Source organism: Anabas testudineus, chromosome 24 (genome assembly GCF_900324465.2).
Source record: "Anabas testudineus chromosome 24, fAnaTes1.2, whole genome shotgun sequence".
In the NCBI taxonomy this organism is placed as follows: Eukaryota; Metazoa; Chordata; class Actinopteri; order Anabantiformes; family Anabantidae; genus Anabas; species Anabas testudineus.
The window spans coordinates 13,592,035-13,615,502 of record NC_046632.1 but is presented as its reverse complement, the minus strand read 5'-3'; the positions used below and the strand labels follow the sequence as shown (position 1 = coordinate 13,615,502).

The 23,468-nt window shown below is 38.9% G+C and overlaps 3 protein-coding genes across 3 annotated transcripts in view; 1 reads left to right on the top strand and 2 right to left on the bottom strand.

Moving 5' to 3' along the window:
- Positions 1-7,821, bottom strand: part of rngtt (RNA guanylyltransferase and 5'-phosphatase) — a 73,499-nt gene extending 65,678 nt beyond the window's left edge. The window contains exons 1-6 of the mRNA XM_026341772.1: positions 7,368-7,821; positions 5,549-5,658; positions 5,359-5,462; positions 5,190-5,278; positions 2,901-2,976; positions 939-1,188 (exon numbers count right to left, since the gene is read on the bottom strand). Coding sequence (XP_026197557.1) covers positions 939-1,188; positions 2,901-2,976; positions 5,190-5,278; positions 5,359-5,462; positions 5,549-5,658; positions 7,368-7,431 — 693 coding nt within the window. The 5' untranslated portion in view covers positions 7,432-7,821. The remainder of the gene's footprint in view (positions 1-938; positions 1,189-2,900; positions 2,977-5,189; positions 5,279-5,358; positions 5,463-5,548; positions 5,659-7,367) is intronic.
- Positions 7,822-8,819: 998 nt separating this feature from the next.
- On the bottom strand, positions 8,820-19,640 carry LOC113149205 (interleukin-31 receptor subunit alpha-like). Its single transcript, XM_026341133.2, has 16 exons — positions 19,205-19,640; positions 16,377-16,646; positions 16,141-16,270; positions 15,875-16,047; positions 15,625-15,737; positions 15,316-15,339; positions 15,029-15,185; positions 13,979-14,061; positions 13,604-13,820; positions 13,283-13,447; positions 12,618-12,719; positions 12,381-12,524; positions 12,154-12,294; positions 10,699-10,783; positions 10,429-10,510; positions 8,820-9,925 (listed from the first exon to the last, which is right to left on the bottom strand). The coding sequence occupies exons 1-16, from the start codon at positions 19,257-19,259 to the stop codon at positions 9,539-9,541; spliced, it is 2,328 nt and encodes a 775-aa protein (XP_026196918.1). The 5' UTR covers positions 19,260-19,640; the 3' UTR covers positions 8,820-9,538.
- A 333-nt stretch (positions 19,641-19,973) lies between these two features.
- Positions 19,974-23,341, top strand: rdh14b (retinol dehydrogenase 14b). Its single transcript, XM_026341134.2, has 2 exons — positions 19,974-20,965; positions 21,606-23,341. The coding sequence occupies exons 1-2, from the start codon at positions 20,528-20,530 to the stop codon at positions 22,221-22,223; spliced, it is 1,056 nt and encodes a 351-aa protein (XP_026196919.1). The 5' UTR covers positions 19,974-20,527; the 3' UTR covers positions 22,224-23,341.
- Positions 23,342-23,468: the final 127 nt, after the last annotated feature.

Sequence of the window (23,468 nt, the reverse complement as noted above, 5' to 3'; positions counted from 1 at the left end):
ATTGAATAATAAGAATGCCATTAAGTGAGGGCACTGTGCAATTTGCTATGAGCTGTATATTCCTTCTTCCACTTATATGGCTTAAACATATTAAAGCACAAGAGACAAAAATTCGATTTGTTCGACTTGTCCATCCACTTCGCACATTTCAAACCCAGCAGCATGAGGAAATGCTCCTATCAAACGCCACACCCACAACCAAAGAATGTCCGAAAATAAATAAATTAAAATACAGCATGAGTTGGCAGTCTGACTGTGAGGCAGGCCATTTAACCAAGAGACGGTGTACCTTAATGACAGTGAAGTAATGCAGTCTGTAAGAGCTGCTGCTGTTCTCTCCTCTGGCTTCTTCCCTGTAGACCAGTCTGCTGTATCACATTTTCTACTATTAGATTTGCCTCGATTCAGGTTTTCAGTGAGCTCTGTGCGCAACAACGGTGATAAATAAATACAGCACCGTCTTTTTATGGATGTTTGTCTAATTTGTACAACTATATCCCGCCAACAGGTGCATGTTTTGATTGGATTTTGCATTTCTACTTTTCGAACACAGTTGCTTTTGTCTTTTCACTGCTTCTACTCTGACAGCAGGAGAATTAAGGTTCTTGTATGTACTAAAAATTCGGGCTGATGTGAACACCAACAGAAGAAAATCTAACTATATGCAAATGGAGACGACTCTTTTCTTCTAATTTTACTAAACTGAACTGATGAAAGCTTTACATAAAACAGTGAGATGGCTTTCATCTAATCAAAATGATAGCATTGCCAGCAATAGAGGAGATATAAAGTGTAATAAAGTCAAGATGCACTTTACTGGATTATTATGCACAGTTGAGAGTCTAATCACTTCTCAGCACGAAAGCCCCCACAGACCTTCACCTGCATGACATTCATTCATCCCATGCAGATTTTCTGGCACTTTGCGGAAGTCTTACCAATTTTAGTTTCTCTTTCTTTCGTTTTCCAGGCCCTGACCCCGAGGAGCTGGGGCCCGACTCTTGACCAACCACGTTACCGTCATCATCCACATCCCCGTCGTCGTCGTCAAAGCACCACTCAGGCAGTGCAGGGGCGGGAGGCGTGTCTTCCTCATCGCCATAGCGACGGAAAAGCTCTTTGAGGTAGTCTCCCTTGTAGATCCCCGGGGCCCGGGCCTGGCCAAAAGCAGCCACAGCTGCCTCAATGCTGATAAGAGACAAAGAAAGAAACACACAGGGCAGCTTTTAAAAAGCTTTAGTTTTTATTGGTTAGTCTAGTTTCAGATTTAATTTTATGTTAACCAAAACTTCATATCGAACAGCTACAAACAGCAACTATCATTAAGTTTTTAAATTAAAAAAAAAAAAAAAAAGACATTATGAAAAGCATTTTATACTGTCAACTATATTTTATTACAAAAGAACAGTGATTTAAGGGCTTGTATTACAAACTTTCCCAATGCTTTCTTGTGAATATCTGTACATTTGATTTTAAAGACATTCCTCCATCATCCAGCCAATTGTTTTATTAAGGTGTAATAAGAATTCAAACTAATGAAACATGTAAAGTCTCCAGTGACGACTACAGCTGGATACGTACACTTCATTCCATGTGTACGTAAAAGTGAGGCCAGCTCCTTTATTTTATTTAGTACATTAAAACTATTTGGGTTTGACATCAAAAGAGAAGAATTTGAGACACCGGTTAGGGTTAATAGGGCGTTAGTTGCAAATCTTTTGCATGTAATAACTGGATCAAGCCTATGACCAACTAACATCACCAAACATTTGCATTCTTCTTTTGTGATGCTTTTCTAGGCTTTCGCTGCACTGTTGTTTGCTTTGGGTGGTTACTCCCTCCAGTCTCCTCTTTAGCAGGTAAAATGCTCTAAGGTTTAAGCCTGGAGACTGACTTGGCCAGTCTAAAACCTTCTCCCTTCTTGCCCCTTACCTTAACCTTCACGCTTGCCCTCTGGAGGTTGTTGCTGATATCACTAACAGTTGTTTTAGGGTCTTTCTTTACAGCTCTCACAATGTTGCTGTCGTCAACTGCTGCAGTTTTCCTTAGTCTACCTGTTCGACATCTGGTACTTGGTACACTAGTGGTTTCTTTTTTTCTTTAGGACATTTCAAATGGTTGTACTGGCATGGCCAATGTTTGTGCATTGTTTGGAATGATCAATTCTTTCAAATCTAATTTGAATAGATTACAGTTTTGAACTGTTGGTTGGAAAAGACAATAATTTGGGCAACAGGAAGTTGTGATGGTAATTTTCTCCACATTTCATAAATTCAACAATTAATTGAGGAATTAATCAGCATATTAATGAATAACAAATTATGTTTAGTTGGAACCCTAATCATAACCCAGTTCAGATAATTTTTCATTGTCAAAAATTATAAATGAAAAGCAACACATGAAACCAGATGAGGACTGTAAATGCTCTCTCATAAAATCCATTTCACAGGAAGTCGTGGGTGGTGGGAGGACTTTATCCAGCCTGCTTGTCTACAGCTTCCAGGGATTCTGCTTTCTCAGACTGCTGCTCCACCTCTGACTAAAGACACAGCCTCACCCCATACCAGCTGTTGTAAATTATTTAACAGTTCTGTCAAGGCCTGACAAGCCCGGTCACTGCTAACCAGCGAGCTTTTTCCTCAAGCTTTGTGTTGGTTGGTCCTGACAGAGTACATTTTTCTTGCCATCATACATACCAAAACTATCAGAACATGGTATCATGTGCAAAAAAAGGCTAACAAAGACCAACAGGGCCGTGAGATTTAAAAATCCAAGTAATGATGAAAGGTCCTGAGGCTGCTCCATGTTGAATAATTTCTGTCATCACGCAAGGTGATTCTTAAGTTTGAGAAACTTGACACCAACAGTATAAGAACCCAAACAGTGAGGTCAGTTCTTACCTCCAGTCCATCTTCTCCACCAGGTACGCACATATCAGAAAGCCTGTTCGGTTGAAGCCATGCGTACAGTGAACCCCTTCAGGAGAGAGAAAAGTAGCAGCACACAGGTTAAAAACTACAACTCTCTATATAATTTACATTTATATTAAATCCTAGGCCTTTAGCTAACACTCATTGAAGAATATGGTGAAACTCAATATTAGCAAACTGTCATTCCCCATATCCATTTTCAACAGCTTCATCCAATCTATTTAATGTTATTATTTCAACAGCTCTGTCAAGATTTTATCCAGTGTTTTTCCCCATCACATCAATAACATCAGTCCTCTGAGGATGTACCGAAGCTGAGTCCATTGCATTTTGGGCAAAGGCATCAAATTGCATGCTCAAAGGGCTCACATCAGATCACCCTATACTTGGAAGGGGGAAGGGGGGTCCTGCCATTATACTTGATGCACTGATCTGAAATCTGTGTGACGCTAGCCATTACACACAAAGAAGATACCCAGAGATGGATGAAACATTCGGAAAGGTGAAAAGTGGATGAAAAAGGGCACAAGAAAAACAAAAGTAGAGAAAAGGTTTCTTTATTTTGAAGTGAACTGAACCCTTACTGTAAAGATTTAGGTCATATTTGTTCACAAAAGGACCAAATCGCTCATTCAAGTCAACAAGCTAACATTTGCACAGTCTCCAACAGGTACACAGTAGCTCAAACTGCACCAAAAAATAAAATGAAATAAAAATTAAACCATCTGACAACCACATTTCTCCAGTTTAGGATGTTCACCTGACAACAACCAATGCTAATGAAGATGAACTGAACCAATGTCAGAGGATGGGGATCATATTTACCAGAGACACTAAAGCCTAATCACCAGCTGGCTAAAGACAGGACATTACTGTGATGACATTCACACATTGTGCTCTGATGGTCGAGCAGTTTGATTTGCAAGTGAGGCAGAAGTTAGTAGGCAAGAACAGATCTGAAGAGGGTTATCAAATGATACAGTAAGGTCTAAGAGAGCACCCTGCTGTCACTAATATGAAAGTGCAACTTCAGTATCCATTTACTGCGTACTTTATTCTGAAATATAGTACAGTGCTTACAATTATAAAGGCCAACAAAGAATAGGACGACATAACTTTGCACTATTTTCTGATGTGTTTAGGGTTAAAACAGCAATTACATGTTCTAGCTCTGTCTTCGATCTGTCTTGGAGACCATTTAACATTTTGGACAGATTTATGTAAATAATACTATCCTGCACACATAACTACAGTATTTCCATGCAACTGAAAATATACAATTGAAACCACAGTGTACAGAACCTGCCCACACTTGGACAGCTACACAGTTTTCACTTTTATATCAAACTTATTGAGCCAGGTTTTAGCCCAGGTGCCGAATCGTGCCCTTTAACCTAGAAATCACCTACACAGTTTTCAGTGGGAGAGGAGCATTGCTTCTCATGTCAAACACCTACATAGTTATAAAACCAACAACACAGTCACTTGCACAAGGTTGTTTGGATGTTGGTTTAAGAGCCATACACATTTGGGATGTACAAATGCCATCTGCATCTTCAATATCGATGCTGGCTGACACTATGATGAGTAGTATACTATTGGTTGTACTGGAAAGCACAGTTTCTGGAGTTTAAGAGCGTGACTAAATGAATACTTCACATGCTTAGTGAAAATAAAAAAAGTGTCCACATCTTTAAATACAACAAACTCGTGTCTATTTGCCCCTGTTGAATTTTAGAGTAATGATTCCCCCTGGTGGACACAACGTTGTAATACCTGCTCATAGTAATATATTGGGCATGTATTAGAAAACCCTTAGCAGTAAAAACACGTCCTCACAGCACCTAATGTGACTTTCGTTTGTACCACTAAATAAGACATGCAATGTGTTTATTTTTAAAAAAATAAAACTGAAATTTCTTCCTTTATAAGAAAAGTATTTCTAAAACCAGTATAGGATTTTATAGCAGGGGAACGGATCACGTTTTACCAATTTTACAAATATTTTTATTCATCTACATAAAATGTAATTAGAATACATTAATGCTAATATTTCTACTGCATCTCTGAAAACACCAAATAGTCCAAGCCTTTGATCTCAAAAAACATGTTCAGTCATAAACTATGAACATGAAATGTGTGAAACATAATATGCAAACACTAACAGACAACGTTGGGAACCTGGATGAAGCAAATATAAGGTGCAACAAATAAAAGATATAACCATGTACTGATTTGACCCAAGCATAGATTGCTTACCAATCAGTTCTGTAGGATTCTTCTCTATGAAGTGTTCACACAGTCTGATGAACATAGTGGTCGTCTCTTTTCCAGGACATTCTCCATGGCTAAAACAAACAGATTCACATCCAACTAAAGATCGATAACAACATTTATTTTTACTTTGAGACAGTGAATGTGCTCTTACCCTTTACACTGAAACTTCACATATTTGATGCCCTCTTTTTCAATGTCATTGCGGTCATAAAAACGAGTAGTGTTTGTCAAATCCACAAGCAAACCCATTTTCACCTGTACAAAGGCAAAACAAAAGTGTACGATGAACTTTTCTATTTCAAACTGCTACTCAGAACTTCAGTGATTGTGTAGTTACTTACTTTAAGACTTTTTAAATAGTTGGACAGCATGCTTGGGTGAAACCTGTTCTCCTCTGCAACTTGGTCATCATATCGGGGGCCCAACATTGTTTTCATTGGCAAAAATTTACCTATAAAAGAAAATATACATAATAAATTAGTGGTTGTCTTGTAAAACCTCTGTACTGAATAGGAACCGAACAAGCAGATGATTTTTCTTCACAGGATGTGAAAAAGTGTTATTACCAAATTCTGCAAAGTCCTAATTATTGTCTTGTTCAAGTTGGTCAACATTTACCATGATATTCACAGGTCGGAAAAAAAACAGACATTAGCTGCTTAGTCAGACATAAAAATACTTGGCAACAACTCTGATAACCGATTAGTCCATTATCAATAATCAAATCTAAACATTTACAAACATTGGAGGACAAAAAAGGAAAAACTTCTCCTGTTTGAGCTTTTCAAATCTAAATATCACTTTTTATGGCTTTAATATTTATGTGATATTATATTTAAAATGTATTCTGACACTGAGTCGGACCAAACAAGACATAAGAAACCTTAACCTGGAACTTAAAGAACAATGATGGTTTTCTCACAATTTACAAACCGAATAAATAACTGTACATGCATAATGGGTGCGTGCTTACAGATCTCTTATGGCCTTTTTTATATTGTTTTTTTATTTTGTTCATAAAAAAATAAAAAAACAATATAAAAACTTTCTTGGCACACATGAACAACGGAAGCAATAAGGCCTTTAGATAAATCAATGAGTTTCAAACCCAATCCGTGTTAAACATCAGGGTGACAAGACAGAACACCTAACATGAGACATCCACTGAGCATCCTCACAGTGACATCTCCATCTCTTCTTGCACAAACTTTAGGGTCTATGTTCTCCTGGGAGGTCGCCCGCTTTGACACCTTGATAAAAGGATAGACTAAGAGCACAAATCAAGGAAGAAGTATGTGCTGTGGTCTTGTTAACCAAACTCTAATGTCTCATGAAGATAGCATTTGCTTAGAGACTACTGCAGTGGTATAAGTGGCACAAAGCAAATGTGTAAGTGAGATGAGCCTGGCAATGAGGGATCCAAGTGAGCCCGTCACAGTTACAAGCTTCAATAGATCACAACCAAGCACAACATCATGCAGACCATGATGCTACCGCCGGGTTTGTTTTGACACGTGATGCTTTGTCAACCAGCTAAGCTAGCCAACTCAGTAACTTAGTGCTTTCCTAGAGGGAAACAAATGGATAAAACACGGCCCGCAAGCTCACATTTTGTTCCAAATTAAAGATGTTATCGGCTAGAAAAAACTATACGTGTCTACAAGAGGTCGACCTTAAAAGCCAAAGCTATTAAGTGGATATCTTGCGCCCTAAGAGTATCACACCAAACTCCACTTGATTTTTTGACAAATTAAAGTTTGCCCCTAAACAAATGGCAAATACAAATACTCGTTAAGATAATCTAAGCTGCAAAACCTGCAATAAGGTCTGTTGTTCAATTCACGGGAATCACTGCTTGGTTTAAATAAAATAATACTAATTTGAACCATACTTTTAGCTTATGTTGTCATGCTGTGATGTTTTGCTAGTGTTGTTTGTTTAACTAGCTAATTATGAATTACAATTTCCAGGTGCTGTTTGTATATACTATATCAGGACATTTGACCACAACATAACACCACAGTCGTGCTCTACCCACATAAGTTACTGTGCGACAACCACATGAGCTGCACCACTGTAAGTTAGCTATTAGCAATAGCGTTAGCGTTGTTTACATCAAGCGAGTTAATCTAACGTTACATCGTTAACTCTCTTCCTCACCTGCCACAGGTTGTCCTCGTCTGGGGCAATTCCGCCATCGAGGTGGAGGTCCGGTGTGCGACATGTTTGCAGGTGTTTTTGGTGTTGCGAGTCGTTGGTAAAAGCTTCGTATTACTAGCTAACGTTAGCCTGTTGCTTCGTGTTCCCTCTCTCAGACCACGGTGATCCCAGGTTTCGGTTCACCCAAGCACCGCGGACGCAGAGCCCTTTAGCTGCTCATTCAGATGAATCATCTAAGAAATTTAAGCCCAGTCAAACGTCTGACGGGCTGGCGGGTACCTACACGAAGCATAGGTTATTACGACTCACGGTAAATCAGCATCCCAGTTATGATGTTATATCCCGAGTCTGTTTTCCTTTAATTCGGATTATTAGCAATTAGCTAGCATAGCGTTACTGCAGCAGTCAACAAACGAGCTAGCTAGCCTAAGCTAAACCACGGGAGCTAGCCTTCTTATTCTGCTTGTTCATGTTTGTAGTTCTGACGACAACCTGTGTCACACTGCCACCTGCAGGTACACGCGTGAAATGACTGAAAACAGTTTTCTATTTATTTTAAGAGTTTCAGAGTTTTAAAATATTGATTTAAATACAGCTTTAAAATATATAGGACATAAAACCTAGAAAATAAATAACTAGAGTAGTTGAGATTAAACTTCAATGTCATTGTGCAAAATACAGGAACAAAGGCCAGTGGAGTGTGGTTAGAGTGAATATGTATAAGTGGTGCCATGAATTGTACAATAATTATACTGTATTTGCATTGAAGAGAATTTAACATATGCATTTGCCACCTACTGTAAAATTAACACTTGTTTTAGTGGATGAAATAATGTGGGAGTATTGGCCATGTTCTGAATGGTCAGTGGTTCAGTTGAATAATCTGGCTATACAGTACCATCTGCACCATGTCTTTCTACATGATATTTTCAAAGACACACAGATGTTATGTTTTTTCTGTGAAAAGATTTATTTATTTTGGGCCTGTTCCCAAACTCACAGGCTTTGGCAAGTAGTCAGTGCATTTATCTATCAGCAGCCTTTCTCAGATCATCTTTCCCGTAAGTACTTTTCTGCTTAAGCCAGTGAGTATTATGTTACTGATCTGATGTTACTGTCACAAAAGCATGCATGGACAAGATACCATTGAAACTGATTAACATGTTTTCATTTTACCATTGTTACTCATTCTTTTTCGATATGATTTTCTGTTTCAGTGCTTAACTTTGAGCCTTTTCACAAATATAGGATTATTATTGTTGAAACAAATCTGTGTTATTCATTAGATTATGGCTGTGAAAAGAGTGAAGTTCTATAATTATTCTTAGTTCATACAAAAATTGACTTTACTATCTCACCAACAAACTATAAATGCAAATCCATTATCTGAGTCGTGCACAGCCCATATCATCATAACGTGTGACACCTAAATGTAAAACAATGAGTGACAGCTTTACAGTTTCAAGGCAGTTTACTGTTGTTTCTACAAGTGATAGCATCACTGAAGCACAGAGATTCTTTTTATAATACATAGCTAGCATTGCAACTAAACAGCTGTTCCTCCATTTACATCGGCATGCTATAACAGCACAAACTGGATAGGGTTATAATATAATATCATATTATACAAACTGTACATGTACATACTATTTTACATTCTTGCAGCCTCTACTGCATAATGCTGGCACCAGTGTCACAGATAAAGTAAAAAGAATATAACTTAACGTTTGGCCCACATTACTGCATACGGTAGATGCTGTCAGTGCTCAACCCAAATTATAATCCTTTGTCATTTTCAAACGGAAGACATTTGCTGTGTAACATCAGATAGCAGATCTGTATCTTAAGTTGATGTAATAAAGCAGCTACACCCATTGTTTTGCTATAAATATTATAGGTTTATAATAGTAAAGACTTAACAGTAGCTAAATGTACTTCTATTTACATAAAAACATCCCGTTTTATGTTCTGGGCGATGACACTTGACGAGAGATTACGATCTTTCCCACTTACTTGATTTCATAATGGAAATAGTGACAAGTAAAAGACTGTCACACACACTAACATGGAAATGTTTAGAAAGAATCGCCTGCATCACCTTTATTTAGTGCTGCTCCACTTATCTTGATCCCTGGAACATTTCTTTTTTTAAATTTATTTTTCGATTTGTCTCACCTGCTCTGACCTTGTTCATACATATCCAAAGTAACGTAAACGGTCACGGGTGCAGTCCTCTCTGTCTGTTTCACTGGAACACGTTTAAATTGTTTAACAGTCATCGAGGCAGAGCTTTCCACAGAACTCTGGCTCCGGTACGGACTGAATGGGCGGTTCTCTAAAGACATCAGAGCTGTGGATTCTCCAGGTGATCGCAAATGCTGTTCAACTGACTTGTCAACTATAGCTGGGTCAGCGTATTCCTCTGTCTGCTCACTGGCTGGGTTAATAGTGCAGCTGGCAGCGAGTGGAGAGGTGGATGTTTTCTGATGTTCCTCTGTGAAAATCTGGTCAAAGGGGCTTTCAGATGGATTACTGAATGGCTGGAAGGAGCGCATCCACTGTATCCACCCAGTCACACACAGGCACACACATACAGAGGGAGAACAAAAAGACTACAGGTGTTACCACGTGAAAACCTTAGATTATATAAACAGAATATAATACATTTTAAACTACAAGACCTACTCTAAAAGACAACATTTAATCCTATTTGGTTTGATATTTAATATAGATCTTTTGGACTCGATGTGCCCTGATTTCTAATACATTTTGGGACTATCTTAGGGATAGTGTGTCTTAACATTTAATTTAAATTCTTTAGATTTTTATGTGTGTAAATACAACTGTCAGCACAGCTGTAACTAAGTGTATTTCATTATAGACAAAACTGCATCATATTTTCTCAATTTATTCATTTTCCATTTGAGCTTGGAGACATGAAATCGCTCAGTAAAGCAGAAAATATCAATATGTTTTTTTTCTAAAAACAACCTAGCATCATGTCACTCTCTCTACTACTTTTTTATGGTTGTAATCAATTCCTCCCAACTCCTGATTTCACCTTTTGATGATTCGGTGATGACCATAACGCCACCGAGCTGAGGCCTGGGTTCGGTACTGGTTTCTCGCTGAACTTCTTCCACCTTAAAAGCAGAATATTAGCATCATTAGAAAATGTTTTTCAAGACTGTGTGGTCATAAATAAACAGAAAGTTTTATATTTTGCCCTCCGTTACTGCAGACAAGGACCCTTCCTAGTGTTTTATCATATAAAAATCTATTTTTATGTGATATACAAAATTATCAGTGACAATAAAAGACGGAAACTTACTGAATAGCACAGAATAACCCCAGAGACAACACAAGCACTATAATGATGCTTCCGCAGACACCGAGTGCTAGAGGGAGCCTGGGATCTATCAGAAAAAGCATAAGACAGAAGATGAATCACTTCTTCCAAACTGAATTTCAAAGAAACAATCACAGATAACGTTCTACATAACATCTGGGTTACTTAAGATATTGCTTTAATGACATGCTGCGTGAGTAATAATGTGGTTAGGTTCATGGTTAGCTGACACTATACAGCTAATAAGAATATTATAGAATCGTGTTATAAATTATGCAGAAATTACACACAACTTTGGAATAAATCTTCATACTGTTGGTTTAATGTCTGTTTTCAGCTTGTTGAGTAGGCTTCTTATTGTTCCCAGACCTCGTATCAGCCTATCACCTTATTTGTTTGGTCTCCTGGATAATTCCCTCACTTTGCCAGGAAAAAAGCTGCAGCACTTCTTTAATTGATCTTAGCCCCAGGCTATGAAAAGGAATAATCCTTCCTCCTTTAAGGTCCTTAGGCGGAGGTGTTGTAGTAACTATGGTAACAGTTGTGCTAAAACATAATATAAGTAAGTGTGACACTCTATTACTGCAAGTAGCACATACAGAAATAGGGTCATTTAATTGATGCAGATTAAGCCAAGATATTGTATATGAAATATTTCCTCCCATTTGCTACCATGTTTTTGAGTAAGAACAAAACCCAAGCCTACTGAACTGATCAGGTACAAGACTGTTTTCTTCACTCATGAGGGAGAATGGGTTATTTTATCTTCAATAGCTGCTGTGAGCGTGTCGACCTGACATGCCAAAGCATGACTGTGACACAGGAGATTTGTTTGTGTAGCTGAAATTCATCAACTGACAAGACAAACAATGTGCAAAGGTTTGCAGTGCTGATTCCAACCTTTTCGGGAAAGCCAAGACAAACACTGCAAGATTTCACACTGCTCCGCGAATTGTTTCCTTACCACAACAATCCACTCCTGAAGGTGGACACATTAACGCACCTTCCCTGACTCGACTGCTTATTTTTCATAGAAAAGTGCATTTGCAAATTTTGCTGATCCATCAGCATACGGTCACATCAATATATGCAAAGTTACCACGAGTGAGGCCCCTGTAGAACAGTTGTTTTAGGTGACTGGATGCAGGAGCCATGTCTCGAACAACAAGTGCATTCCCATCCACCTGTCTTTGTGCTGGTTTTTAATCAGAGCCTGTGCAATAGCTATTACTATGCTTGCTAAAAACTGTTGCTACCAAGCAAGATCAACAATGCTTGTTTCCGTGTGAAAGCCTATAGATTCCCGTTAGAGCGCTGATGTTGTGCTCATACATGCATGTGATGCATGTGTAATATTTATTGTGATATTTCAAAACCACAGATTTCCAAACTGAAACTGTCTTGTGTGTACACAAGCAGAACTTACAAGCTACTTACCAAATCGTTTGGTTTTAAAGAGCCTCGCGCTGCTTTTGGTGCTTCCAGTAAGAGCTGTGGCCTCGACGTAGACGCTGTATTGGGTGTTTGGATGGAGCTCTTTCAAATTGATGTCCCGCCTTGTGCTATCTACTGTAACATCTAACCAACGCAGAAATATGATCAACACACTTTTTAGAGACATAGACGTGTTCACAAAACCTGGTTCAAGTGTTTGTGGGACTTACTGAGCATTGGTCCGTTCTGTGCACCGAAGAAAACGGTGTAGTTGATGACTGCACCGCTGCATTCCTCCTGTGACTTTGTATTCCAGCTCACAAAGACGCTTTTGTCATTAGCTTCAACACTGATAATCGTGACATTCCCTGGATCTGTCGGGAACACGTTGTCAAAATTAGACTGATAAAACATCCAGAAATAACTTTTCTGAATTGTAAAGAAAGAGAATCTGATGAACGCTGTACCTCCAACTCGGGAGCAGACCCGGTGGACTTGTGTCCCATGACCTGTCTCATTATCAAAGAGCGGAGTTACTGTGATATTGTATGGCATCTTTTCCAGGAGGCCTGTAAAAAAAAGGAAGACTGTTGTGTTATTGTTTGTATGGCAGTGCTGTTTAGTTATTGGTACAAACTGAAATTGCTGCTAAATGGATTGCTATGAAATTGCAACTAATATGGTTAGTCGCAGCTCCAATACAATTTTTATGAAGTTGTCTGTGAAGTTTTTGATTTACAAAAGTGTAAAGCAGCATAGTGGAATAGAAAGTTCCCTCAACATAGTGAACTGAACATAATTGAATTAAATGTACTTATGCAGGAGAGCCGAGGAGCAGACTGTAGAATTTCTCTGCTATTGCCTTTCTGGAAAACTCCTCATTTTGAAATGATAAGATCTTTCTAGCTAATGCATCACAGAACAACTTTGAATAGATTCCCATTAGTGAATCCATTATTTGCCACACCCAGTTGATGAGAGATCAGACAAAAATTGATCAAAAGTTAAGTCATCGTGCGTCAGCGATGGGTTGGATGGCATCTTACTGTACATCCACAAAGCTCAATCTCTTCATGGTACTGCCCATCAAGTGCTTACTCATTATCTATTTAATGTCTGTTGTCTAACTTACCAAACAGTGTTGTGTTAGTGTGTTTGCTCTCCTTCCAGTAATAAAGATTTCCATTGTGGGTCCAGTCAATCATGTAACCACTGACAAGCTCAACAGGAGCCTTCCAGCTGACCAGAATAACACCTTCAAGGGTTGAGGTCCGGATGTCAGTAACTTGTGGGAGGCCTGCCAATGGAAATCAAGTGAAAAGAAGCAAAGTGCATGATGCCAAACCACTAACATGCATCACTTCAAAGCACTGTTCCATTAAAATGAAGCAATATGACCCCATAAATTGTGGTTACCCATTAAAAAAGCAAAATCAATAGCATTAACACTCACTTTCTCCAGTGGCTGGAACATAAACAGAGTCCTGCGCAAGCAAAGTTTCATTTTCCAAAACTCTGAGATTTATTCTGTGGGCATCTTCATTAACAACAACATCGCATGTTGAGTTGCCACATAAAATATCTGTATAATTGTCTCCAGTCATGACATCGTTGTTGGGAGTCCTTTTGACAGCGTAGGTAAACGTGCCTTGGCATGTTGAAGGAATCTCCTGCGTAGACGGTTTAAAGCATTTCAAACGTGTCAAGAAGTCATGTCAAAGGAGAATGTCTCTTAGGAAATGTAGGGTGCAAAGTTTGGAAACAAAAATGTAAATTTAAAACATATACATATATGCTATGCAAAGGCAGCACTGAAATGCATCCTTACCGTCCACATGGCATGCACCTTTCTGAATCCATTTTCCTCAGGTTTAGCTATTTTCCTCCAAAGGCGCAGGTTGACATGCCTCTCTGTTCAAATAGAAAAATATGTTCTCAAAAATCACATGCAGCAATGTGACAACAGTGAACTAAACAGTTTTGCTCTAAACTAAAGCCAAAGTAATAAAAGAACATCACCACTGCTCACAGCAGACAGCAAAAACAGCCTTGAGCCCATGGTAACCGCTCTAAACAACCGGCATGATATTTCTATTAGTCACTGATCAAATTGTTTTCCAGGCCTCAACCAAGAATCCAAGTAGCACAATGCAAATCCCTGCTCGTAAACTAGCAAGATTTAACTCTGTGAAAACATGCAATTATGTGTCACATCTCAAATTATCTTCAGTAGGTCGCATTATGCAGCGTGAGTCACTAACAGACAGATTTCAGATGCTCAAGCTGATGTTTATCATCTGACATTCACAGTTCACTTGTTGTGCGGCTCCTTCTTTGAGAATAACTTCAGTGTTTGTTTTTCTTTCTGACACCAGAGTCACGGCTTGCTTTTTTTTCAATCACAGATATCTAAAAAACATCAGTCAGTCACACTGAAATCCTCTGAATGATTAAACCCTGAGGCTTAACGAACAATCACAATGTTTCAAAGTGATCAGTCCCAGATATTTCCAAGCCTTGAGAAATTTCCTCCAGAAGTTATGAGAGTGCTGTTTCATCTTCGTGTAATTAGTGCTTAGCTAATAAAGTATAACTACGATGGTTTCAATTTGAGTCTGACACGACAATGACTCTGTTAGAAGAAACTCAAACTGCCGACAGGATGGAGATAAAATAATTTCCCACTAAGAAACAGCTGGAATATGACTTTAAAGTCTTTAATTGCATAAAAACCTACTTTTTACATGCTCTGTTTTTTTCTTTCCACTTTATTTATTTATTTATTTATTTATGGGTTGTTTTAAATGGTTATGAACTTCACTCTCAGCGTCCAGATTTTGGAAGACAGCAAGCAGTTTTGAGAAAATGCTGTTCTTACTATTTAGTTTGGTGAGAACTGTCTTTTCTCGGCTCCAGTTGCTCCACGGTGCTTTATCTATTGCACAGCGAACTAAAATTTTGTATTTAGTGCAGGAGTCCACATTTTCAATTATTTCTTTTCCATCCTGACGAGGTTCTAAAGTTTTATTGATCACCTTTGGGGTAAAAAAGGAAACATATCAGTTAGAAACATTTATTCCAATTAGACTAATGTGTTGCTAATGCTCAATGTTACTAAGATGCTTCAAAATTTCCACACAACTTAGGGAAAAATATGCCTCTTACCACTGGAGTTCCATCACTGAGAGCCTGGAATGAAAAAGGCAAACAAAACTGACCATGAGAGTCACTAACACACTGGCAGCTACATCATTGTTAGTGTCATACATGACAAAATTCAAGACATGGCCTTCGGGCTGGTCAGGTTAACTTGGTACTGAACTGTGCAGGCACATAGTTCATGAACAAACACTTTCACTACTGCTAAACTTCTATGAATATGTCTATTTTTTTATGACCAAACTAAAATCAAACTTTTTTAAAATAAATATTTCTTTGTCATTTGGGATCTTTAGTTGCTAACGTGGGACATACCTTGTCATATTTGACTTGGCAGTGACACGTTTCTGAGGAAACAGAGCGAATCCACTTAACCAACAGATGGTCAGAAAAGGCAGTTACTTCAACCTGTGGGCGGCTCATTTTCACTGAGGGAACATAACAAAACACACACATTTAAAATATTAATATTTAATATTCATATTTAAATTAATATAACACGTGGAGATCAAGAGTAAAAAAGCATATACTGTTTGGTTTCACAAAGTTTAGTTATGTTACTTACATATGTTATAGGGGTAAAATTCATAGGGGTCAGAGTAATGGACCCATTTCTCAGTTTGAGCCCTCACAGTAGCAATGCCTTTCACAGTGACGCGTACTTTGTCTTTGCATGTGCACGTTGTTTCATGTGAACTGCAAATTTCAGAAATCTCAGACGGCCTTGACAAAGTGGCACTGAAAAAAAAATCAGCATTGCATGATAAATAGGTTTATAAATACAATGTGATAGATTGTTGAAATTAGTGTTATAACAAACATTAAACCTACTACAGTATGGTGTAGCTTATTGTTAATGAAGAAATTATTTGATGCTCCCAGTTGCATGTTAACAGCCGTGGTACGCCTGTCTGATCCTCATTTTCATAATGTAAGAAGCATGATAATTTGTTGGGTTTTGCTGTAAACAAGGGCACAACAGTAATGTTATATTTTTGACTTTATATACATATATTTTCATATTAACTGTATGCCAAAATGTACTTAAGTACAAGAATACTTCTTACAGTAAGTTCTGATGTATGTGCCTCCAAGGATCTGCTGAGTGTCTGCACTATGGCACTGTAACGTAGCATTGGGATGAGTGAAGTTCCTCAGTGTCAGGACTGTGTGTGAGGAGTTGACAGTTTTTGACAGACTCTCATCGATGGGTCTGTTGTTCAGAGTCCAGTAGACTTTTCCAGGGACACATGAAGTCTGGCACACCACCTCTGTATCAGATCCAGCTTTAATGTACTGGTCTTTAGGGACAACATTGCAGGGTTTTGCATGCTGGCCTGTGGGAACAAAGACAGGAAACAGGGTTAAACGGTTAGGTTGGCTCTGTCCAATATAAGCAATATCTGCCACTAAGCCGCAGACAGACATATTAAACACAATCAGACAGAGAGAAATCCATCACACACTGACATTCCATGGTCTCAACACACCTAGGTAAAAACAAAGCATCTCTGTGGTTCTAATACCTCCAGCATATGAAACACAACACTCTCTTTGTTGGTCTGTTTTGTAATTTGAATAACAAACCACACCACAGCTTTTTTTTTTTTTTTTGGTACAAGAACAGCTGTCATCTGCTGGTGTTTTATCACGTCCCAAGTAAATAACGCTCAGCAGTGCCACAGGGCTGATCGTCTCCTTGCCACGTACACTATACTATAGCTCCCTGGAGAGGTCTTTCCCTGGTACAGATAATAACATTTGAATGCGTAAAGGTCACATCTGGTTTGTTGATGATATACAGACTCTTAGACAACCACCAATTAGTCACTGCTTTTCAGGAAACATACTGTAACCACAACATTTCCTTATGTTTTGATTGTAGATTTGATAAAACTGGAAGTCTCACCAGTTTACTCACATCACATTTTTTCATATTCCTAAATGACATTTAGAAGCTTTAAAATCATCGTCCCCACATGCACACAAACCTAGCTGCAGTGTCAATAAAAGAAAGACAGATGTCCATGTTGCCATTGTCATAGTGGTGGCAAAAGAGAATAGTGCACATTCGAGGGTGTATGACCATGGTTTACCAGGAAAACGACACAGTACCCTGTTTTATTCTTCCTCCAAAAAGTAACCTGCAAACAGTCAAGCCACACAAAAGACTGAACCATCATTTATCCATTTTAGTCAAACAATCATGTTGGAGATTTAACACTTCCTGTTGGTGCTTCACAAACAATGAAAAGATTTCCACTGAACCAGCTACAGGAAGGCTCCAGTTTCACTGCAAATGCATTAGCACAAAAGACACTTTATTATACCAAAGACAGCATTAAGAGCCCATTAGAAAACTATGAGGCTTTCTTCAGAGCTGGAATGCAAACAACACCCACTCCTTGAAGGAACCCGTCTCCCACAGGGACCTGGTACCAACTTCAATCTTACTGTGAATTGAACGCGTGGATCTTAAAGTCCAAAGAACTCAACCCAAACATACACTCAGACATCACACATGCTCCCACTTTGACTCATTTGTGCACCTTGGCAGTAGGTGAAGTCGTGCTAGAAAGTCCTGCTTTGCTGTGTTTCCGTTTGCGCTAAATGTCCTGACAGTAATTAAATCTCTGCAGGACGTGCAGAGCTGCAGCAATGCAGACGTCAAGCACCTAGTTTCCCATTGTGGCACATTAGGGAGAAACTCAGATTATCCATAAACAAAACCAAGTTCTAGCTGCATTCAGTCTGAATCTTATACAATGTAGTTCACATCTGGTGTGTTTTATTGCTCTCCTCCATGGCTCTTCCCACAATCATTACAGTCTCTATTCCCCACTAAACATCTCACATGGGAAACTTTGGTGGAAACGAAACAGAAAACTAGTTTTCTGCATTAACTGGTCGTCCAGTTGGGTTACATCCAAACCCAATGTCCTTAAGCTAATAACTAAAATAATTCTAATTTTTAATTTGTGTCAAATCCAGGAATTAAAACTAAGTGAACCCTTGGATGCTGCAGAAGTACTTTAATAGACCTGAAGCAGTTCTGGGATGCTGATTAGTTCCTCCTGATCATTGTGCAGGTCTAATCCACAGCTCCAGAAAGTGCTTTTTTAAGCTATTGCTGCAAGTGGAGGATCAAGTAGTTATAAAAATCCAAGCCAGCACTTTTAAAGTTTAATGCTTATGTTCATTAACGACATAGAAGACTGTAATTGCTTTTGTGATACTAGCATAAACATACTGTGCTCCTCAGATGATATTTTATGATCAGAAAACAAGTGATTCCTTTTCTCGCCATTATAAAACTAGCTCCTCTTTGACCAGATGCAACACTATAATCTATAAGCACTTAAACATGACAATAAAACTACAGTTACAATATGTTACTTCTAGTTTTACTTTGACAGACTATTACTTTATGTTCATATGTGGTATAATCTAGTACAGTATTACCATAATGTACCATAACAATAAACACTTTCATTTTTGAAACATACCAACCATTAAAAAACTTCAACTTGTGGTTATTCTAAATAATATATAATCAAATTAGAATAATAATTTGGGGAGTGAAGGAATATAGATGTGGATACAGTTACTGTAAAATATGTTTTTAGAAAAGTAATTTTAAATAATAAATGCAACCAAATAATATAATGTTTGCATAAAACTGCTAATATTTCTAGTCAGGGACACTCATAAACAAAGGCTCATGTTATGAACCACAGTGGATATTAACTAATGAAACCAAAACAAAGCGGGCATTTCCCAGAACTCCAACAACTATTTGACTAAACTGTGCGTGCTGCTTTGTTTCTCAGCTCCTCTACATCTTCCCACAGTGCTTCATCCAACACAATACATTTAAATGCAAGGATCTACTTACCTTTACAAACGGATGAGGTTAAGCCCACAATAAATAGGACAAGAAAGTGACACATTTCTTTTATCCTATTCAGAGCTCAGAGAAAAGATGCATTTAGAGTCGTCGGGTATCAAAGTGCGGAATAAATAAAAAAGTATTTCAACTGCATTTGTAGTTACTCTTCACTGCGCCGCATTTTGCGCACTAACACGAGACTCAAGTAACAGGAACTGAAGCAAACCCTGAAATAAACGGGAGATATTACCCAACTGGAGACACGGCGGGCTAAGAGGAAGTGAAGTAACTTGTCCACTGCCTGCAAAACCTAGATCCTTTGAGTCTGTTCAGTCCCGGACACAGCACATGAGCAACGTGAGAGAGGAGCGACAATGAAGAGACGTTCATTGGATGGTGCGTATTTGGACGCATCACACCTAGATGTGCGGGAATTGATGTGATCACTGCCAAATGCAAAACAACTCTAATATTGATATGAAAGCAACAGCCAGCAAGTCTGATATAATACATTTGCTGTGGCTATAAGAAGCAGTGAATCAACATGAAAATCAACTGGGTGCTCTTTGGATGATCAAATAATGAATTTTAACTAGCTTTGTAAAATTTTAAGGGCTGGACGGGACATCTATTTCTAGTTATTTATTAGTAATTATAATTCTCATTAACTGATATCTCAACAACTGGACCGTCAGTCCTCAATTGAACCTGACCAGGGCTTTAGAGAATACCTAACAAGTTATTTAATGGTCATTTACAAACAGAAAAAAGTTTTTTTCCTGAGACTAGTTTTACTCTCACTTACAGTATGTGGTATTTCATATGAGCACAATTTGCTGCACTCTCCAAATACTCTGTGCGCAACCTGGGGCCCTAACAACTTTCTGTTCATGCTGCGCCACCTAGTGTTTGGTTGACATCATTTACAGAATTGGCTTTATTTTATACATATAGCTTTAATTTAATTTGCCAGCTATATTAAGCCGAATCGCCCCGAGGGTGTCTACCTTCACAAATACAAACATCTATAATGTCAATGTATGGCAGAACGTTTTTAAACAGCTGTAGCGCTACAATTCGCATATCGGATAATGTGGTTCGGTTACGAAAACACACCGGAAGTAGTTAATGTTGCTAACTTAGCTAACTGTCGCTGCTATTAGTGACGTTAGAGTTTTGCGACCGTCGCACTGTTTATTACGTAAGCTGTTTACTTTTACTCCACGCCTTTAACTACCCTGAAATGTTCGTTTATAAAAAAAATAAAATAGACATCACAATATTCATTAATGTCAACAGAAAGTGTAACGCCGGCCATTAAGTTGACGCATGTGTATAGCAGTAATTACTTCCGGGTCGTTTGTATCTTGGATACATAAAACACCTCCACACCTGGGCCCGGTCCGTGTTTTCATGTCGGCTCCGTTGATCATCGCCGCTGTCGTCGGCGGCGGGGTCCTGTTCCTCATGCGTCGCTTGTTCCCACGGCAGAAAGCCGGGATGCTCCTCCGCTATCCCGCGGATACTATGAGAGGAAAGACGGTCATCGTGACGGGGGCCAACAGCGGGATAGGGAAGGCCCTGGCCGGGGAGCTGCTGAAACTTCAGGCCCGGGTCATCATGGCCTGTCGGGACCAGCGGAGCGCCGAAGAGGCGGCTCAGGACATTAAGAGGCAAGCGGGACCAGAGCAGGGGGAGCTGGTCTTCAAGCACCTGGACCTGGCTTCTCTTAGATCAGTCCGGAGATTCTGTGAAGAAATTAATCAGGTGAGGGACGATGATAGAAATAGGAAGATAACTGTGTGTTAGGATTTAATAGTCTAGTTCATTCCTGCCATTGTTAACTTAACAAAGGACATGAGGACCGTCCATGGTTCTGAACTGGAGGGTCCCCCTGCACCTGCTGTTAGTGGACAGGTTATTATTAAAACGTAAATAAATAGAAAACGGTTCTTCTGGGGCTATATGTTGGTAACAGAGCGTTTGTTGGTTAACATGCATTTTTAAAATTATTAAATATTTAAAGGTATCTGGAACCAGGAGAGTAAGAAATCTTGGTAATAAATCAAATCAGTTTGTTATTTGTCTCAAAATGAGCCCCTCTCTGCTTTAATGTTTACTTATTAAATGGCAACTACAGCATCCTAAGTTAATTAATTTAGGCTTCAATAAAAGGTGTAAATGTCAAATACTCATAGACATGGATACCTTAAGGTATAGGACGTATATATACTGTATCATCTATTGTTTGTTACAAGTAATGAGAGAGATTGAGATTGTTTCCTATATCAAGCCACAAGCTATTTTAAATCATTTTGAGCTTTAGATTCAACAAAGAAAAAGTAAAGTAAAATTCCATGTGAGTGGATGATGATGTTAAATGTTTCGCATTTCTCTGACCCGTTAGGAGGAGTCCAAGATTGATGTGCTTGTCAACAACGCAGGAATCTACCAGTGTCCCTACACAAAGACGGAGGATGGTTTTGAGATGCAGCTGGGTGTGAATCACCTGGGTCACTTCCTCCTCACTCACCTCCTGCTGGATCTGCTGAAGACTTCAGCTCCCAGCCGCATCGTCGTAGTCTCCTCTAAACTGTACAAATATGGTCAAATCAACTTCGATGACCTGAACAGTGAGAGAAACTACAACAAGGGCTTCTGCTACAGTCAGAGCAAGTTGGCCAACCTCCTGTTCACACTCGAACTGGCTCAACAACTTGAGGGCACGGGGGTCACAGTCAATGCTCTCACCCCAGGCATCGTGAGGACCAGACTAGGGAGGCACGTTCAAATCTCTTTCCTGGCAAAGCCGCTGTTCTACCTCGCCTCGCTGATCTTTTTCAAGAGTCCACTGGAGGGGGCCCAGACTCCTCTTTATCTGGCCTGCTCCCCAGAGGTGGAGGGAGTGTCGGGGAAATGTTTTGCTAACTGCAAGGAGGAGGAGCTGCTGGTCAAAGCCACAGATGAACAGGCAGCCAAAAGATTGTGGGACATAAGCAGGAGGATGGTTGGACTCGCTAACTGAGCAGAGTCCTGTTCTGTGGTGGTATTTCAGGGGACTTGTGCACTGGACAAGATAATTAATCTCCAGCAGCTCCACAGACTTTGCTATGTGAGAGATGGCGTGTGAAAAGAGTAGTTGCCACTTTGGAAATAAAATCATTAATTGCCCAACATATTGTGTCAATATAGTGTGTGTGCTAAGTGTGAGCAAGAATGCTGAGGTTACATTACAGAGAGTTGGTGAGAGATTGTAATTAAATTGATAGTAAATGAATGGCACACACTGCAATGTGGGACTAAACAGGAGAAACATGCTTGAATAGCAGCAACAGTACTTAAAACGATGCAGTCATTTGCATCTAAATGCACAAATCAAGATCAGAGAGAATCTCATCCCTTCATAGCGTTTATCAAAGCCAAGCTGAGCTGTCACGTTACGTCACACATTGCTTGTGCTGTGCAGATCCTCAGAGCAGAGTGCAGAGCAGATCCATGTTCGTCTCGGGGTCAGTCCAACCAAAATTCATTTTAAAAGTATATTTGCTATAACTATACTAACTTTGCTTCTATGGGTTCTGTTGAGCCTTTTTCTTACATCAACATTGGCTTTGGGAAGTTCGGGTGGTCATGAAACAAATGAAATGGGAAACTTTGACCCATTATCAGATAATAAATCATAAAGCATAGTCTCTACCTGCTGGAAGACCCCAAACCTAAATAGTATATAGTCTAATAGTAACATAATCACTTTACTTTAACAGAAGAATTAGAAGAAATAGTATTGATTTATCGTTAATTATCAAAATAATACAAATTTTTCAATACTGATGGTTATAAAATAATAAAATAGTAATAGTTCAATACTGAAAAAGGTCATTCATGGTCCAAAGTACAAGTTGATGTCTTCAAATGTTTTCTTTTAAAATATTACAGCTGTTTTTTTTTTTTGTTTGTTTGTTTTGTGCCATATATGACAAATAATCACAGTTTAAGTTTAATTTCCTTATACTGTAGTTATCCTTGGTGATGACTCTTAGGGAAACACAAATAAACATGCTGATCTTGGGCAATATATCCCTTTGTACTATCCTATTTTTAAATTCACAACAGCGATCATGCTGGGCTTCATAGTGACTCAGCAGGCATGCACCACATGGCTGCAGCAATGTGAGTTTGAATGTCAAAGCAGCGGCCCTCCCAGTTCAGTCACTTGACTTAACACTGTATGAATCTGCAGATATGTAATTATCTTAAGCACAACTCACAT

Bases quoted from the DNA above. Each gene is read 5' to 3' on its own strand.
- LOC113149205 (XM_026341133.2), bottom strand. From the start codon at position 19,259: ATGTGTCACTTTCTTGTCCTATTTATTGTGGGCTTAACCTCATCCGTT. The intron at 15,340-15,624 runs GTATGTCCCACG...TTTTCATTCCAG, and splicing joins GCCAAGTCAAATATGACAAG to GCTCTCAGTGATGGAACTCC. The intron at 14,062-15,028 runs GTAAGAACAGCA...CTATTTGAACAG, and splicing joins AGTTCTCACCAAACTAAATA to AGAGGCATGTCAACCTGCGC.
- rdh14b (XM_026341134.2), top strand. From the start codon at position 20,528: ATGTGTATAGCAGTAATTACTTCCGGGTCGTTTGTATCTTGGATACAT. The intron at 20,966-21,605 runs GTGAGGGACGAT...CTGACCCGTTAG, and splicing joins TCTGTGAAGAAATTAATCAG to GAGGAGTCCAAGATTGATGT.